Source organism: Pinus tabuliformis, chromosome 1_1, assembly GCF_031772625.1.
Source record: "Pinus tabuliformis cultivar Carrire ecotype Pingquan chromosome 1_1, CPIR1, whole genome shotgun sequence".
Taxonomy (NCBI): Eukaryota; Viridiplantae; Streptophyta; class Pinopsida; order Pinales; family Pinaceae; genus Pinus; species Pinus tabuliformis.
Genome location: NC_142297.1, coordinates 799,146,927 through 799,167,009, shown reverse-complemented (window position 1 = coordinate 799,167,009; position 20,083 = coordinate 799,146,927). Strand labels below are relative to the sequence as shown.

Sequence of the window (20,083 nt, the reverse complement as noted above, 5' to 3'; positions counted from 1 at the left end):
GCAGAGGGACATCAACATCACATCACATGCGCATCTTGGCGACATCAACATCACATCATATGCGCGCATTTCTTCAAGCGCGTGGAGGTTTCCTCTGTGAAGTATTTTATGTACACCCAACCCTTCGGCTCCCACGCAATTTCACTCTTCTATCTCCGTGCCTGCACATCATCGTATCCTTTCATTTTTATCCACCCAAATTTCGATTTCAATTTCAATGGCAGTTGCTTCGTCCTCGGCCTGCTCTGCGTCAAATTCTTACTCCGGGTGCCACGATGTCTTTATCAGCCATCGTGGGCCTGATATTAAGGAGACCTTCGCCACCGCTCTCTTTCGCAGGCTTGATGATCGTGGAGTGCGAGCCTTCCTCGACAAGTCGGAAATGCAGGTTGGACAGAACATTACCTCGCAATTAGAAGACGCAATTCGAGGCGCGAGTGTTCATGTGGCGCTTTTCACTGAGAATTATGCCGGATCGACTTGGTGCCTCGATGAGCTGCTCCTCATGGTGGAGTCCGACAAGTCCGACCCCGACCGGGCTACCCTTCTTCCTGTATTTTTCGACGTCAAGCCTGCTCATCTCCGGTGGACGGACGAAGATAAATCTGGACCGTACGCTGTAGCCCTGTGCGAACTCGAAGAGAAACGGGGATATGGCATCCAAAAAGTCCAGAATTGGAGAAATGCTCTTTCTTATGCTGCAGGAATAAGCGGCTTGGAGCTGGCCAAGTTTAAAGGGTGAGGATCTACCATTGTCCCAATCTGTGTTACAAGTTTTTTTAATCTCTAGGGTATTTTATTGATTTAGGTAGATATATGACAACTTGGGTGCTTTTCTCAGTCGTTATTTCACCTCTCTCTCAATGAATTTCCAGGGGCGAATTCGAGCTCTTGCATAAGGTTGTGCAAAGCGTTGTGAAAATGGGTCCAAAACCACCCTTGTTTGTGGCAAAACATGCAACCGGTCTCCAACAAAAAGTAGAAGAGTTTGAACGGCTTGTGCGAGGGGGCTGGCAGAAGGACGAGCAGGCATGCAAGGTTGTGGGGATTGTGGGATCTGGAGGACTTGGAAAAACCACAGTGGCCAAGCAATTCTTCAATGCTAACAGATCAATTTACAACGGATCCTCTTTTTTGTTCGATATGGCCAAAACGTCATTACCATCTTTACAGAGGAATCTTATTAATGACCTTAAAGGTATAGATATCGAAATTCAGAGTTCCGCCGAAGGGTTGGGACAACTTAAGAGGAACCTGTCCAATTGTTACTCTCTCATAGTATTAGATGATATAGATAATGTTGATCAACTGGATTTCTTCTTGCCAATAAAGAATGTACTTCACCCCAATAGCTTGCTTTTGGTTACAACTCGGGACAAGCAGGTTCTTAGAAATGCAGACATCGAAGAGTTCTTCATTTATCACTTAAAGGAACTTGATACAAAACACTCCCGAGAGCTTTTCTGCTTTCATGCTTTTTCAAAGCCACATCCACCACCAGAATTTAATGATGTTGTAGATGGCTTTTTAAAGACCTGCGATGGATTGCCACTATCTCTGGAAGTGCTTGGGGCTTCGCTACGTGGTAAAAATAGCATATCTTACTGGCAAGAGCTATTGAATGGACTTGGCCTAGTACTTCCTGAAGATTTGCAGAAGAGCTTCAGAGTTAGTTATGATTCGCTCAATGAACAGGAGAAGCAAATATTTTTGGATATTGCCTGTTTTTGCATAGGAGAAGAAAGCGATAAGTGGATTAAAGTTTGGAGTGGCTCAGGTTGGCAAGGTTCGGTGGGTCTTCAAACTCTACAGGACAAGTGTCTTGTAGAGTTTGAGTACAGAGAAGGAGAAAAAATTATAAGGATGCATGATCTTCTCGTACTCATGGGAAGAAATATCGCCCAACAATCATTGCCCATCCGTATATGGTGCGGCACGTTCAGAGAAATTTTCGATCTCTTGGAGCAATCCTTATATGTAAGTGCTTCAATCCTGCAATCGTTATATGTTTCCGTGTAAACAACTTTCAATATTGTTTATTCAGTGACTGTGCGGTGTACCATGTGATAATCGTTATTGATTTTAAATAACTAACAGGAAACAATAGAAGTGCGCGGAATTAGAATGGCCCGTGTCCAATATCGCTAGAGATACTGATCACGCTGAGGAATCGCTAGAATTAGAAGAACTACTAAACAGTAAGGAGATGTTCCGAATCAAGAAGTTGCAAATTCTTGAAGGTGAAGGCGATTTTGTAGAAAGAATGTTGAAGCTGAAGATGCTATCAAGGAACCTCATATCGCTCCGCTGGAATGACTGTCGCTGCTCATGCCTGCCTTCTTTTTCAATGAAATATTTAAGAGTTTTAGAAGTGAACGGGAGGGAATTGGAAAGATTGTGGCCGGAAGACGAACATCGGGTACGTAGACGTAGATGCTGTAATTTGCAAATGAGAATCATTGTTATTTGATCAGCTTTTTAGTTATTGAAACGTGAACATTGCAGGCACCTCAGGAGTTGCGGCAGTTGAATATTGATGCTCCACTGTTAGAGTTTCCAAAATCATTAGAGAAGCTGCAGCATCTCGAAAAGATTGTAGTGAATATTGATCAGATGCTAAATCCGTTGTGGGATTTGAGAGATCTCCAACACATCGATTTGGCTGGGTGTGAAAATTTGATGCTTCCGGATTCTTTGAGGAATTTGAGAATTGGGGAATTTGACAAATCTCCGATACTTGAATCTTAGCTTCTGCAAAAGTTTGAGGGTGCTTCCAGATTCAATCGAGAAATTGAAAAAACTCGAATTCTTCATTCTAGACCCGCCCAAAGATTGGGAGATTTCTCCACATTGCTGGCTGGATTTGGGTTACCCATTGACCTCAGTGGGTTCCCTTGTTTGAAGATGTTTCCAGATTCCTTAGGGCTTGACGGCTAGGCCGTGGACATCAGCTTTGCTGGTTGCGGAAGTTTAAAGAGTCTTCCAGACTATTTGGGAGAGTTAGATTTCCTCGAATATATCAATCTGAGACACTGCAAAAGTTTGGAGATGCTTCCTGAGTCTATTGGGAATTTGAAACGTCTCCGTAGCATCAGTCTCAGTGGATGTGAAAGTTTAAAGGGGCTTCCAGATTCTTTCTCGGAGTTGACAAGGCTAGACTATATCGATCTGGGACTGTGCAAAAGTTTGGAGATGCTTCCGGACTCTTTTAAGAATTTGAATGACCTCCGTGGCATCAACCTCAGTGGATGTGAAAGTTTAAAGAGGCTTCCAAATTCATTGGCAAATCCACAACTTCGACATCTGCATTTGAAGGGTTGCTCCAGTTTGACCATCTCCACTAAAACACTTGGAAATCTCTCTGGGCTTGAATGCTTAGATCTATCAGGTTGTCCCCAGGTGGAATTATTGCTGCCGGAAGTTGAACGTCTACCCTTTCTGAAAAAATTAAATTTGTTCGATACAAACTTAAAAGAGTTCGCTTTTGATGTTGTGTCTTTCAAAAATTTGGAAGTCCTCAGATTAAGAAGCGCTATGTTAGAAGTGTTGCCAGCTTCACTTGGTTACGTCACGAAGTTAAGGCAATTGTGGCTCCATGGATGCGTGCAACTACAATGTTTGCCGGATTCAATTGAACTGTTGACTGAGTTGACAGAGTTGAATATACGGAAATGTGGAATACAATGCTTACCACCAGGTGTCATGAAGATGAACAAGTTGAGAACGTTAGCAGTACACAGGTGTCCTTTACGTGAACTGCCATTTGGAAAGATTGAAGGAGAAAAAGGAATGCTTTGGCTCAATGTTTTGCAGCTGAATGGTACAGAAATATCTGAGATATCCTTTCCTGAAGGTGTTTGTCCAGACCTTCAACATCTATCCATCACTTTCTGTAATGACCTGGTAGAAGTGAGAGCATTGCCAACAACATTGATATCTCTAGATTTAAAGGGGTGTCGTGCATTGATGAAAACAGGAGGGCTCTGTAATCTTGCAAACCTCAGAACACTGAACTTGAGTGGGTGTGATAACCTACAAACAGATGCTCTGCCAGGGCTTCAAGCTTTAATTTCTTCAAATTGTACATTATTAAACACTCAACTTGACACTTCCGACGGCAAGGAGGAGGATGCTTTGTTGGAGGTGTTTTGCGACTATCTTTAAGTAATTTTATTAGAGCTTAGAGGTTAAATCAATATTACTTGTAATAGTAACCAGAGTGGTAACAGTGAAGACACGACTCTTTTTAATGAGTGTGTTCATTGACTATTTTAAAGTATTCGGTCTTTTATGGACTGTAATTCAAACGGAGTGCGAACTGTCAATCTGTTACATTGGCTGAATTTTTGCTTAAATAATTTGATGCATATAAAAATGAAAATGATTTTGAATTAGAGTTGTTTTGACAGCAATTTTGCTTTTTTAATAATGCAGCTAAATGTTCCAAGTACTCTTAAACCTGTCAAAAGCATGTGTTGCAAAACGTGATACGTGTGCTAAGACCTGCTATAGAATATGTTTCTCAGAGTGACAAACGAATTATTTCCAATATTTCATTTAACAAGTTTTACTAAACACAACAAAAATTCTATAATTCATTTTTATGGATATGTATATTTTGAAATAGGTTTTTTACAACTTAATTTAATTTTAGGCAAATAATAAATATTTAACTTCACAAAATATTTCTAGAAATAATTATAAATAAATAAAGAAGATTTATTTCAAAATTAATTATGTTTTTTTTTTAATTTTCTAATTTAATCAAACAAAATACTATAAATAATATATATTATATATGAAATATTTTGATTATAAAATGGGTGATGATTTTTAGACGTGTTATTAATAAGTAAGTATTGGTTTATGATATTGTAATAAAGGTCATTCACAAAATAAAAATCTCCATGTCAAAATGGGGTGAATCTCCATGGTAAAGGAATCTTGTTTTATATATATATAATTATTATATATAATGATATTTTAAAGTAAAGTTATAATTTAGTTCATTGTTATGATTATTTTTAATCTTGTAATATGAGATGTATTATAAGTAAGTGTTTTTTTGCCTATCATAAAATGATGGTTATAGGCTTTTCCCAAGGATTTAATTTATATAGCTATGTTCGTAATACAAATAAATATGGATTATAATTTTTTGTAATATTTATAAATATGTTCATAATTAAATATAAAATTATTTAAAATAGATGAGTATATAATTTGTCATTTATATTGGTATATTATGAGTGAAAAAATTAGAGAAATTTCATATTTTAGTAAGCCCCAATTTGGAGATTTGGGATCCAAAATCTTCCAATGTCAGTTTTCGTCATCAAACTACACCAACCCCTCAATGTAGTTCTATGAACCAAGAATTTTCCAACACTATGAAAATCACCTCAATCGGAGTTCATATGTGACATGTATGCCTCAATGTGGTTCTATGAACCAAGAACTTTCCAACGTTGTGAAAATCACCTCGATCAGAGTTCATATGTGACATGTATGCCTCTTGCAAGTTAAGTACCCTCTTGACCATCATTACTTAGTGGATGCCTTGTCAACCCCCTTTACTTGCATATGTGGGGCTAGTCACACTGGAATTTTAAGAAGAATCTATAGGGTCCAAAATTCTAACGTCAATTTAGGGTTGAAGCATGTAAAAATTCTAATCCTAATCCTAAATGCCTGGCATACTATGTTAAATATTGAGTTGTTAGGAAGATATTTGAGTGCATAACATAGGAGTGATATTTAAGCCCCAATATCAAAAGAAACCCCATAATAAGTGCACATTTCTTTGTACCTCCATTTCATAATTAAAGAAAAGAGATTATAGCATAAATCTCACTTTCTAGTTGAATTTCCTCCTATATCAGAACTTCTATTGATTTGTGTGAATGGTGTATTCATTCACTTTTTTTTTCCATTTTCAAATTTCAATTATTTCCATAAATATAAGCACTCTGCTAATAATAATAAATCTAAAATCTAATAAAATAAATCACATAATAACATTTTTCAAAATATTACAATTACAACACGGAAACAAAACAATGAAATACTAACCTTACAAAAAATCATAAAATTATATATATATATATATATATATCAAAATTTCGTTTTAATAAACAAACCTAAAAAGCAGCTTGCTTAATTTTAATTAAATAATTCTTAAAAAAATATTATTAAATAAAATTTCGCCAAAATCTAGAATTTTTTTTTGCCTTCTATACAATTCCTAGTTCTTCTACTTAGAGTGGAGATTAAAACAAAGATATCCACTGACACCCAATTAATTAATTAGTTGTGAAAGCGCCTCAAAAAAATGTAAATGTATTGTTAAATGATAATCTCCCTAGAGTTTAAAGTTTAAACATGTTATACAATTTCTCGACAACTAAAAAGCTAAAAAAAGTAAAAGTAAAACCTAAAATAACATTTCCAACTTAAATCTTCTTCAAAATTTGAAACATAAAACAACATTGAAGGAAGATAGTCCATCCTCCAAATGTTTTTCACATCCCTTTAAGTTTAACCATTATGTGAAAATAAACTTTCATTGCTTTGTAGTTCAAAGTTGTTTTAGCTTTTTAGAAGGTCTCCATGCAAATCATTATAAGGCACATCTCTACACAACATTAAGGACATAAATGAAAGATTCCAAAGAATTAAGGACATAAATGAAAGATTCCAAAGAATTCAATAACCATAGGAATAATGACTAATATATTTTATTAGAAGGATTTGAGGAAACAACGATCTCATGTGGAATTTTATATTTTATTAAAATATTTTCATGTTTATTTATTCTAAATTAGATTTAGGGGGTGGACAGGGATATGTCGAGATTAAAATATTTTCATTATAATCCATTTTAAATTAGATTTAGAGGCGTAAAGGGATAGGTTGAGATTTACTTTCTTTATATATAAATTAGAGAAGGTTTAAATTTGTAAACTTAAAAATATAATTTTTTTTAATTTATGTATATATTTATTTTGTAAGTTCAGAGAAGGTCTGAATATGTAAATATAAAAGTTTAATTTTTGTAATTCATGAATAGTTTTTGGGATGATAAGAGAATTATGTTTTTTTTAAGTATCAATAACAATTTGTTTTAAATGTGAAATTTAAAAAAAAAGGTAAAGTAGTTTGATAAGTTGATGTAATAGTAGATATTTACATAAAAATATCTTTGTAGTGATGTAAATAGGTCATGTAGGTATTATGCATGCATATCACATATAAAGGAATATGCATATAAAGAGAAGGTTTGGTTGTAAAAAGAAATTTGTTTTGTGAAATTACAAGATTGTTTGATATAAAAATTTGTATATCTACATGAAATTGTACAAGTTAAATGATTATGGTTATGTTGTAAAACCTAAAATATGTATACTAAAGATATTAGATGTACAAGCTGCATGTTGTGTGTGCATGGTATGCGAGAATGCACAAACAGACTGTGTAGTGGGAGAGAAAGGAATAACTTATTGAAGAAGGAACAATAAATGTTGAACGGAAAATAAGGTAGAGTATGGGAATTGTAGCAGATGTGGATCTGCAAGAAAGAGGGAAGAACTCTCCTAGATTGTGCTATGTGATCAGGATAGAAAAAACTTGCATTTTGCTAAGACTAGTGGTGTGCCTGAATGATTGGTTGGCCAATGAAATTTTAGTGGAGTAGATGAATCACTCAGTGCTTGCCTTGGGGATAATAAACCACTAGGATGTTTGTTGGAGGGTTGATAAACCACTTGGCTGAATGAGACACCCAGGTGCTCACTGAAAGGAATTGATAAACTAGCAAGTGCTAGCCTTGGGGATGATACACCAATTATGTGCTTGCTCAGTAAGTCGATAAACCACTTGGATAGTGGTCTTGAATCCTGCAATCCTAGTTTAGAGAAGCTAGTTGATAAACCACCCATGTAGTATATTAATTCTCCTGGAACTGAACAATACTCACTGAGACTTGGATGAATTCCTATGGTCGATAAATAGTTGGGATCCTTGCTGGAGGGTTAGTAAACCACTTGACAAGCTGAGACACCCAAGTGCTTACTGAAAGGAACTGATAAACAACTTATGTGTTTTCTCAGTAAGTTGATGAACCACCTGGATAATAGGCTCTTGACTCCTACATCACTAGCATAAAGAAGTTAGTTGATAAACCACCCATGTATTATATTCATTCTCTTGGAATTGAACTACATTTCATTGAGCCTTGGGTGAATCCCTATGATTGATTTCTATTGGAGTAAAGGTCATTGTTGTGCTTACTAATATTGGCAGTTGATAAATGATCTAGGTGGCTCCAAAAATGGAAGTGGCCTTGAAAAAAAAATCAAAATAAAAAGTCATCAGATTGAAGTGAAACAAGGACCAAATTGTATTACTTATCGTCTTAATTCAAATGGTACGAACGACACTCAAATCCGAGTTTGTATGCTCAAGATATAGCCTGCCAAAGTTCTCTTCAAACTAGGTCAAGTGGTAGCCACTAATGAGGCAACAATTTCACAAAGGGATGGTGCACAGGATCCGACGGTCAAAATGGGTGAATTTATCGCCACTTTATTTTTTCTGGTGACCCTCAAAACTTGGCGAATTTTTTTTTGCTCATATGGACTATATAACAAAACAAAAAACATAATAATAACAAATTTCGATTGCGAGGCCACCAACCCCGCCAACCGAATGACGAATATGTTCCAACGAAATTATTCATATAATATAATTATGGGTTAGGCCACCAGAGACCCGGGCCCACCAAACCATATGACAGTGCCATGTGGAGGAGATTGGTGGGGTTTGAACTTGCCTGGGCCATGGGCGGCCCCAAATATTACACTGCTAACCGTAAAACATAACCGCTAGGTGATAAAACATAACCACTGGGTAATACACCATAACGTGCCATATATAACACTTGTTATACCAAAACAAGGGTTCTATGGGGTTGGACCCTAGAACCTCCCACCACTTGCACACTAATTATATGCCGCTAGCCAACAAGCCAATGACCCTTGGTTGGAAAACTCCACATACCACCATTATTTAAACCTTAAAAATTTTCTCATTCGGAAAGGAGTGGTGGAACTAAGAAGTAGTAGGATGAGTTTTGCAGGTGGAACCATGAGTGCTTAGGTTGGAACTGCGCCCAGGAGGGCACGAAATTTGAGAAATATTCCTAGGGAATCTTGGGAGAATATTTTTGTAGGGAATCTTGAGGGAATCTAAAGATTTCTTGGAGATCTCGAGGTCACTTGCTCAAAATATGGTCAAATCTATAGTCGTTTGACATGATTTTGCACCACAAATCCAATGGTGATGTCCATTTCTACATCTGAGTTTTGCATTTTTCGTCTAAGAAACAAATTCTAGGTATAAGGGTCATTTATATAAAGTTGATTGTAATTCATTTTTGCTTCCAATTAATGAAAGAGGCCTCCCCACATTGAGTAGGGCCCAGAGACGTAGCCCACATTGGGTGAACTTTGTAATCAAATCGTTTTGTGCCTTTGATCTCATGGTTACTTTATAATTTTCGCTTCTTTTTCATGTGTTTAAGTTACCTGGTTACATGCTTTTGTTAGAAAATTTTATATTACAGAGAAATGGAACACATAAAATATTACAGACATATAAACACAGAAAACACATAAAACAAGAGAGACACAGATATACGTTGTTCACCCAATTTGGACTACGTCCACGGAGAAATAGCCAGTCCTTCTTTTTATATTATCCAACAAATTGAAGAGATACAACCTATAGCAGATCCACTGTAATTCCCTCTTCACTCTCACACAATCTCCTCTCTCTTTCTCACTAAGAATACAGATCTACCTAGACGCAATACAATTCCCTCATATATAGCGAGGGGTTGCCTTATAGGGAAAAAACCCTAAATTAAACATAACTTCTACCATCATATCTCTGCCTAATGAATGGCCCAAATTGACTACGAAATAATAACATTTTACAAGGAAATTTTACATCTATTTTTAGCTTCAGGGGTGCTACCCCTAATCCCTTCACCAGCGGGGGCTCTCAAAGGTCGCAGCACCCCCTCACTCCCCCCTGTACGCTCCCTGCAGTGAATATTTTACGGGCAACGTTGCTTCCTCATTATGAACTGGGGTCCAATGCAATGATACCTTTGAATATAGAAGATAATTAGGCTCCACACCCAACAATCTCCCACTTGGAGACTGATTATAGCAGCTCCACCGCTACTTCATTTACTGGACAATGACTCCACTTTGGACCTGGTTGTTTCTCATCTTCTTCATCATACTTGAAGACCAATTGAAACTGAGCAGATTCTCAGTTTCTCCCTGGTTACAACTTTTGTTAACATATCTACAGGATTCTGGCTAGTGTGTATCTTTTCCAGCTTCAATTGTCCATCTTCCAACACTGACCGTATGAAATGGTACTTGAGTTATATATGTTTAGTCTTAGAATGAAATGTAGAGTTCTTTGCAAGATGTATGGCACTCTGGCTATCACTGTATAACCTACCCAACTCCTGCTTTTTACCCAATTCATCCAGAAACCTTTGTAACCAAATCATTTCTTTACTAGCCTCTGTAGCAGCAACATACTCAGCTTCTGTTGTTGAGAGTGCAACAACACTTTGCAGTTTTGAGACCCAACTGACATCTGTTCCACCTATAGTAAATACATACCCTGTTATGCTCCTCTTGTTATCTCTATCACCCACCATATCTGCATCAACATATCCCTATAGAGAAATGTTTGAACCACCAAAGCATAATGCTTGATTTGTGGTACCTCTCAAATACCTGAGAATCCACTTCACCTTCATCTAGTGTTCTTTTCCTGGATTGTTCATGTACCTGCTTACAACTCCCACTGCATGTGCAATATCAGGCCTTGTGCAGACCATTGCATACATTAAGCTTGCAATTGCTAATGCATATGGAACTTTAGACATATGAACCATTTATTCTTGAGTCTTGGGAAACTCCTTCTTAATTAATTTGAAATTTCGAGTCAAAGGTATACTAACTGGTTTTGCATTCTGCATATTAAACCATTTCAACACCTTTTCTATGTACTCACTTTGAGACAATGTTAATTTGCGATTCATCCTGTCTCTAGTTATTCTCATACCAAGGATTTGTTTTGCAGCACCCAAATCCTTGATTGAAAATGTGTTCGCCAATTTTATTTTGAGCACATTTATTTCCTACATGTTGGGACCTGCAACAAGCATCTCATCTACATAGAATAACAATATAATATAGCTGCCATCATTTTGCCTTTTGAGATAAACACAATGATTAGACTGACATCTAGTATAACCTTGTTCAGACATAAACCTATCAAATTTTAGATACCACTACCTTGGATCCTGTTTTAAGCCATACAAGCTCTTCTTCAACCGGCACACTAGTTTCTCCTTCCCTTTTACCTCATATCCTTGTGGTTGTTGTATATATATCTCTTCCTCCAAATCCCCATGGAGAAAGGCTATCTTTACATCTAACTGCTCAAGATGCAAATCTTCAGCTGCTACTAGACATAAAATAGCTCTAATTGAAGTCATTTTAACAACAGGAGAAAATATCTCATCAAAGTATATACCCTTTTTCTGTGCAAAACCTTTCACCACAAGTCTAGCTTTATACCTTTTTCTACCTCCATCTTCTTCCATCAACTTGTAAACCCATTTATTCTGCAATGTTGTTTTACCTGCAGGCAACCTAACTAAGTCCCAAGTCTGGTTATGTGCTAAGGAGTCCATCTCTTCTTTCATGGCTTTCTCCCACTTCTTCTTGGTTTCTACCTGTACTACTTCTTCATAACATTCTGGTTCACCAGAATCAGTTAATAATACATAATATAATGAAGGAGAGTATCGTTCAGGGGATCTACTTATCTTGGTAGATCTTCTAACACCACTTTCAGGTGTTTGAGGTGCTTGTTGCTATTGTGGTTGTTGTTCTGGATGTTGATCATTATGATTTTTAGGCACCATCACTTTTTCTGTGATCTCGTCAAGCACTGTGTATTCTCTGTTTTCTTTTTCCTGTTTCTTTTCCTGGAGCTGATCCTTATACAAAACCTTTTCATTGAATATGAAATCTCTGCTCCTAATGATTTTGTGTTTTTAATAATCATAAAAGCAATAACCAAAATAATTAACACCATATCCAATAAAGGTAAATTTCTTTGGTTTTGCTTCAAGCCTTATTCTATTTTCTTTATTAATGTGGACAAAGGCTTCACAACCAAAAGTCTTTAAAAAAGAGTAGTTTACCTTTTTACCTATCCATGCTTCCTCTCAAATACCAGCATCCAAGGAACTTGAAGGCCCTCTGTTTATTAGATAAACAACAGTATCTACAGCATCAACCCAAAATTGTAAAGGCAATCTTGCATGCAATCTCATGCACCTTGCACGCTCCATGATTTTCCTACTCATCCTTTTTGACAAACCATTTTCTTGTGGTGTTCCTAGAACTGTCTTCTCTTTGCGAATTCCATTCTCTGAACAATACCTATCAAACTATTTGCTGCAATATTCACCTCCATTGTATGAACTAAGACACTTCAACCTTTTTCCTGTCTCATTCAAGCAAAGCTTTCCATTTCTTGAAAGTATTAAATACATCAGATTTATTTCGAATACAATAAATCTAGGGTTTTCTGGTTGCATCATCAATAAAAGTAACATAATAATGAGAGCCACCAAGAGATGATACTTGAGAAGGTCCCCATACATTTGTATGCACAAGCTCTAATTTCTCTCTCTTCTTTTCTTTCCCAACTCTGTGGAATTTGACTCTCTTCTATTTTCCATAAACACAATTCTCATAGAATTTTAAATCAACATGCTTCAAACTTGGCAACGAATTTCTTGAGTGAAGAATCTGGATCCCCTTCTCACTCATGTGCTCGAGCCTATGATGCCATAATGCCGTATCTTCTCATGTAGAGGTTAAAGAATTAACATAATTAGAAATACCATTGCATAAATACAATGTACCAACCTTTTCTCCTTTTGCTATTACCAGGGATCCTTTAGTGACCTTCCAGGTTTTATCTGTAAAAGTATTCACACAGCCTTCACCTCCCAAATGCCCTGTTGAAATAAGATTTTTCTTCAAATCTGGAACATGCCTTACCTCCTTCAATAGCCATTGATTTCCGTTCTACTGTTTTATGAAAACTGTACCCATTCCAATGATTTTATAGGGTTTATCATCACCCAATCGAACCTGTCCAAAATCTCCTTGAACATAATCATGAAAATGAGTCCTATCAGGTGTGGCATGGAATGAGGCCCCTGAATCTACCACCCAAACATCAATAATATTTTCTAAAGAAAGAATCAAAGCATCTAGCAACACATCACTTGTTACATTCTCTTCATGATTATTTTCTTGTTGCACGTCTCCTTCTTTTCCCTTTCGACACTTGCAGTCTTTCTTCAAGTGTCCTTTCTTCCCGCATTTCTAGCACACTATCTCTGATCTAGACTTGGATCTACCTTTTCTTGACTTATTGCGATATCTAGGGCTCTTCCCTCTTTCCATTTTTCTTCTCCTAGTCTCTGCAGTCAAAGAATTACCTGATGTCTCATCGGAGCTTTTCCGTTGCATTTCCTCACTAAGGATTGCACCGACAAATCATCAAACTTTAAAGTACTAGATCCAGAGACAGAGTTACTAATGGCCATGACTAAACCATTCCAACTTGCCTGCAATGATCAAAGAAATAATAGAGCCCTAACTTCATCATCAAAAGTTACCCCTACAAAACTTAACTAATTGGCAACTGTATTAAATTCATTTAAACGATCAACAACAGATCCACCTTCTGACATTTTCATATTAAATAAACGCTTCATAAGAAATACCTTATTTAAGGTCGAGGGTTTTCATATAGTTTAGCCAATGTCGACATTAAACCCTCTGTTGTCGTTTCCTTTGAAATATTAAACACTACTAACACCGCTAGGCACAACTGTATTGTTCCAAGTGCCTTTCTGTTGAGAATATCCCATTTTGTGTCTGTCATACTCGTCAGCTTCTTTTCCTTTCCACCCAATGGTTGGTACAGATCTGTCTGATACAGACAATCTTCTATCTGCATCTTCCACAACTGGTAGTTTTGGCCCTTAAATTTTTTGACCCTAAACCTACCAGCATCTGCCATTGCTCCCACTCGGACCAAGAACCCTTCTCTCCTGCGAGTTTATCAGCCAAATATACCTTTGGCTCTGACACCAATTGCTAGAAAATTATATATTACACAGCAATGGAACACATAAAATATTGCAGAAATATAAACACAGAAAATGCATAAAACAAGAGAGACACGTATATATGTGGTTCACCTAATTTGGGTTACGTCCATGGAGAAAAAACTAGTCCTTCCTTTTATATTATCCAGCAAACTGAAGAGGTACAACCTACAGTAGATCCGTTGTAATTCCCTCTTCGCTCTCACACAATCTCCTCTCTCTTTCTCACTCAGAATACAGATCTACCTAGACGCAATAAAATTCCCTCATATATAGCGAGGGGTTTCCTTCTAGGGAAAAAACCCTAAATTAAACATTTATTCTATTGTCCGATCTCCTTCTAATGAACAACCCAAATTAAATATGAAATTACAACATTTTACAAGGAAATTTTACATCTATTTTTAGCTTTGGGGTCGCTACCCCTGATCCCCCCACCAGGGGGAGGGGGGCTCCCAAAGGTCGCAGCCGCCCCCCCTGGATCCCCCCTGCAGCGAGTATTTTATGGGCGGTGTTTCCACCTCATTAGGAACTGGGGTCCAATGCGACGATACCTTTGAATACATAAGATAATCAGGCTCTACACCCAACAAATCTTTTATATGAAATTCTGTATGCATCTTTGAAGTTAAAAGATCTAGATCAAGTTTTGTATCTCAATAGGTATTCTTGATGCGAGTTGCATGAGTGAATGCTAACCAAGAACAAAATCCAAAGAGGAGAAGGAAAACTCAAATCCTTTGATCCTGAAGTGGGTCATGCACCATGAAGATGAAAAATGGAAGATGAGGAAGCTCGAATGGAGGAAGAGAGATTATCATAAGATCTTGTTCACCATGGCAAAGAAAGTTGAAAAGTTGTTTGCAGAATATGAGAAGACAATCAATCCCGAGAAGAAAGAACCAGATGACCATGCTTTAGAAAATCATGAAGTTGGAAGAGGAGAGCCTCCTAAAATGACCTCTCCATCCTCTAGTGATAGTTCTACTTCTTCTTCTTCTCATCACTCTAACAGGCATCATAGGAATACATCTAAGAAGCCATTTTTTAAGCTAGATGTGAAGTTTGATTTACCCACATATAATGGAGAATGTAATGCAGATAAACTAAAAAATTGGATTAGATAGATCAAGGTTTATTTTCTGATTCAGTGGATTGAGGAAGATGAGGCCAAGATCCAATTAGCATCTCTTTAGCTAAGTGACACCACTCTCATCTGGTGGGAGAGAAAGTTGTAGAAACGCAACAAAAACTTGGGTAATCTCCTTTCTTCTTGGTTCACATTTGTTTATGCATTAAAAGATCAGTTTTATCCTTTGGGTTATCGATAAAAGGCTTTAATGGAATGGAAATATTTGAGGTAAGGAAAGGGTCAAAATGTACAAAGCTTCACAGAAGAGTTTAGAAAACAAGCTTTGAATTTGGGAATTTCATTTGATTCACCCGAAACTATAACAATGTATATTGGTTCTTTACATAGTTACATCAGACATTCATTTTTGTTATTTGATCCTACTACTATTGATGCAGCTAGTGTGAAGGCCATTCACCTTGAAAGTAGGGGCAAGAATGATAAAGAAGAGAAACCAAAGAAATCATCTTTCAAACCTCATAATGGAAAGTTCAAAGGAAAAGGAAAGGGAAAGGACAAGAAGGAAACTACAACCAAGAAGGAGGAAGGAGCAAAGCCATCTTGCACACATTGCAAGAAGGAAGGCCATGATGATGAAAATTATTGGAAATTGCATCTGGAGTTGAAACCAAAGAGATTTGGTGGGAAGAACAAGCAAAAGACGATGACAACCATGCAATAGGTTCTTGGATCTGATTCCGGTGATGAGACATAGATCACAATAGTGGGCATACAAGGTACTCTTTCTCTTCATGCTAATGAAAATTCTGAATTGCATGCAAGTACAAGTTCTTCAAATGAGTCTCTTGTTAATGAACGAAAGAGGACTGAATTATTCCACATTAGAGTCATAATGAAACATACTAAAGTGGAAACCTTGTTTGATTTGGGCTCACAAGCAAATTTGATTTCAGAATCCTTGGTTAAGAAGTTAGGATTAGAGACCAAGCCTCATCCGAAAGCCTACCCTCTTGTTTATGTCGTTATAAGAATAACAAGCCAAAGAAATCTCAGGCTTGGAGAGAAATCTCAGGCTCTGTCCTCACAAATTAATGATGAGTAATGTTGACTAAATTCCATGAACCTGAATGTATACATTGTTGCAGGATCAAAATTTTTGCAATCAATTTAAGCTTCTTATAAATATTGCATAATCAGTTTCTTATAAAAAATGTTTATAATCAGAATGAGAACAGATCCTCAGTTCAATTGTTACCCAATGACCTTGTTTTTGCTAATTATGCAAGTAAATGCAATGTCACATAACTTGGAAAGGCAAATCAAACAAACTAAAAGCAATGTAATGTCAGTAGTACCATCAAATTTGACACTAGTTGGAAGCTTTTGATGCAATGGAGCAAGCCACACCAAATTGTTACAGGTATATTGTTTCTCTTTCTTATGCTAGCATTTAAGACAAAAGAAAATGACTTGTTTCGCTAAGCTACTGCATCAGCAAATTAATCCCTCTACAAGCACAACTGACAATAATGGCTTTAAATTACAACCCAAGACATTGAAATTTTTTAGCAAAGAACTGGGAGGTGGCCATGATGAAAGTGGCATTCAGGAATATGATAACACACTGCTTGAAGAACTGCCAATGAATGAAACTTTGAATGTTTTGTCTACTGGTAATCAAAGAGGGATTTGGACAGATTCCTATAACTATTGTTGCCTATTGCAGGACTGCATTTATGAGAAAAAGGTTGCAGAGGGAAAGGGATTGCATGCTCGCATGATCCAAGATGCATTTGAACCAGACGTTTTTCTGAGCACAAAACTTATCATTTTTTATGCGAAGTCTGGCAATCTGGAGGATGCACGCCAAGTGTTTGACAAAATGCCCAAACGAAATTCCGTCTCATGGAATGTTCTGCTTGCAGAATACTCTCGTCGTGGCATGGATGAGGAGGTTATAAGTCTTTTTGGGCAAATGGGAGAGACAAACATGACACCGGATGAGTTTTCTCTTGGAAGTGTCCTCAAGGTGTGTGCTAGCTTAGTAGCACTAGAACTTGGGAAGCAAGTCCATGCCTATACTATCAGAAGTGGGTTTGGGTTTAATGTTGTTCTCATGACTGCTCTTGTTGACATGTATGCAAAATGCAAATGTATCAAGGATGCACGTCGAGTATTTGATGAAATGTCTCTTAGAGATTTAGTGTCCTGGACTGCCATTATTGCAGGTTATGTGGAGCAAGGGAATTGTAAGAAAGCCATGGAACTCTTTTGTAGAATGCCTTGGTTTGGCATCAAGCCCAACAAGGTCACATTTCGTACTGCCTTAAAGGCATGTGCTGGCATAGGGGACATAGAGCAAGGCAAGCAGATCCATGCCCATATGGTTATAAATGGGTTTAAGTTGCATTTAGTTTTAGGGAATGGCCTCACTGACATGTATTCTAAGTGTGGAAGCCTCGACAATGCGCTCCTTGTATACAAGATAATGAGCGAAACGGATGTGGTTTCTCCAACTCTTTGAAGAAATGAAGCAATCGGGCTTGAAGCCTGACGATGTCACCTTCTTGGCTGTTCTGACTGCTTGCAGCCATTCAGGTCTAGTGAATGAAGGTTGGCATTATTTCAATACCATGACTCGAGATCAGTGTATCCCACCAAGAGCAGGGCATTACCCCTGTATGGTTGATCTCCTTGGCCGTGCTGGTTGTTTGGATGAGGCATATGATTTTATAAAAAAAATGCCATTTAAACCTAATGTTACTGTTTGGGGAGCCTTACTTGGTGCCTGCCAAGCCCATGGCAATATGGAGCTAGGAAAAGTTTCAGCAGAACACCTTTTTGAGTTAGATCCACAAAATGCTGGAAATTATGTCATGTTGTCAAATATTTATGCTACAGCTGGTAAGTGGGGGGACATGTTAAAGTTGAGGAAAGCAATGAAAGACAGAGGTATAAAGAAGGAACCTGGATGCAGTTGGATTGAGGTAAAGAGTAGGGTACACGTTTTTCCCTGTAGGAGATAGATCACACCCACAAATACAAGAGATCTATGCCATGTTGCAAAAGTTAGCTGGGCAGATGAAAGAAGCTGGGTATTTGCCTCAAACAAACTTTATATTAAATGATATAGAAGAACACTAGAATTACATACAATGTTACACCATTGGTAAGATGCTTGCCATTGGGGATGTGAATATCACCATACAACCTTAGACAATGGTCAAGAGCTGTAATGCTTGCAGTGACATAATCAGAAACTATTATGCAATTATTTTGGTCATTCCAGTTTGGTGTTATTCTCTGAACTGAATCTTGGTATCTCTAAGCAAAAACTGCAAGCACACCATATTTCTGCATCTTAAACAGAGTTATATGGTCTTCTTACCATAAAAAACTACAAACTTTATATGCTAGAACAAATTCGTATGCCAAGATTTCCTTGATTTGTACAGATTATCAAGCTAATAAAGAGAATAATTCTCTGCAACCTCGACCAAAGTCTTTTACAAAAAAGTTCAAAGGAAATAAACCTGAACAAAAAGTTTTACTACACCAACTATGTGTCCTAGACTTGAAACTAAACAGTGAATTCTCAACCATGGTGTCTTGTCACTAGATAAAAAAGAGAATGCTCAACAATGCCTTGCGGATCTTAAATTCGACAAGTTTATTTATGCTGGTCTCTGTAACATTACAGTCTTCATTAGGATTTATTTTCATGGTAACTGACATGGTTGTAGAGGAACATGTCAGTCGACCTGTGTTAATGTTATACATAATGCAGAGGAAGAAAATCTTATACATCGTGAGCCATACAAACTGTGTAGAGCCAGAGATGCATCTATATATGTACAACAGACAACGAAACACATATGTACAGAGAATCCTACTAGGTCGTAGAGGAACAATGTCTGTATGTCAACGTGATCACTGATGAATGGATAAACATTGTGCAGTCTATAAGAGATATACACCGAAAGCAAGGGAGGGAGTGTATCTGGGACCTTCACAGCATATGTGGCAAGAGCACGGGGTAACATTTACCCTCAAAGCAGAGGAATGGGGAACTTTTCCTCTACCAGACGTTTCCAACCAACTCCAAACAGGAAAGAAGCAGCAAAGAGAATACCACCTTGGGCATCTCAACATTTCCCAACCAACTCCAAATAGGAAAGAAGCATCAAACATTTCCCAACCAACTCCAAATAGGGAAGAAGCATCAAGGACAATACCACACCCCAACGATTTGTGGATTTGCCACCATTACAGTAACCAAATACAAACAGAAAAAACCCAGCTCCCACAAAAACACCTGTAAAGTGGATACCAGTACTATCAATAATGATAGGGGAAGGACAGTATCAATGTAACACGAGATCTCAGCGAAGGACATGCAAACTACAAAACGAAGGACAACATCAATGTAACACGAGATTTCCATGAACAAACTTTCTATGGTGAGAGTCATACCATAAAAAACTACAAACTTTATATGCTAGAACAAATTCGTATGTCAAGATTTCCTTGATTTGTACAGATTGAGAATTTGATTGTCAAGACATGATCAGTCATAGAGAGTAACTGAGCTTATACATAATGCAGAGGAAGAAAATCTTATACATCGTGAGCCATACAAACTGTGTAGAGCCAGAGATGCATCTATATATGTACAACAGACAACGAAACACATATGTACA

At 37.3% G+C, this 20,083-nt stretch overlaps 1 protein-coding gene and 1 pseudogene across 1 annotated transcript; both read left to right on the top strand.

The window, feature by feature from the left end:
• The first annotated feature begins 217 nt into the window (after positions 1 to 217).
• On the top strand, positions 218 to 4,164 carry LOC149216423 (disease resistance protein Roq1-like). The gene is made up of 5 exons (XM_089389949.1): positions 218 to 738; positions 876 to 1,977; positions 2,108 to 2,419; positions 2,506 to 2,661; positions 2,938 to 4,164. The coding sequence occupies exons 1-5, from the start codon at positions 218 to 220 to the stop codon at positions 4,162 to 4,164; spliced, it is 3,318 nt and encodes a 1,105-aa protein (XP_089246075.1).
• A 12,684-nt stretch (positions 4,165 to 16,848) lies between these two features.
• On the top strand, positions 16,849 to 18,527 carry LOC149216422 (pentatricopeptide repeat-containing protein At2g13600 pseudogene; annotated as a pseudogene).
• Positions 18,528 to 20,083: the final 1,556 nt, after the last annotated feature.

Bases quoted from the DNA above. Each gene is read 5' to 3' on its own strand.
- LOC149216423 (XM_089389949.1), top strand. From the start codon at position 218: ATGGCAGTTGCTTCGTCCTCGGCCTGCTCTGCGTCAAATTCTTACTCC. The intron at 739-875 runs GTGAGGATCTAC...ATGAATTTCCAG, and splicing joins GAGCTGGCCAAGTTTAAAGG to GGGCGAATTCGAGCTCTTGC. The intron at 2,662-2,937 runs GCTGGGTGTGAA...CTTGACGGCTAG, and splicing joins ATCTCCAACACATCGATTTG to GCCGTGGACATCAGCTTTGC.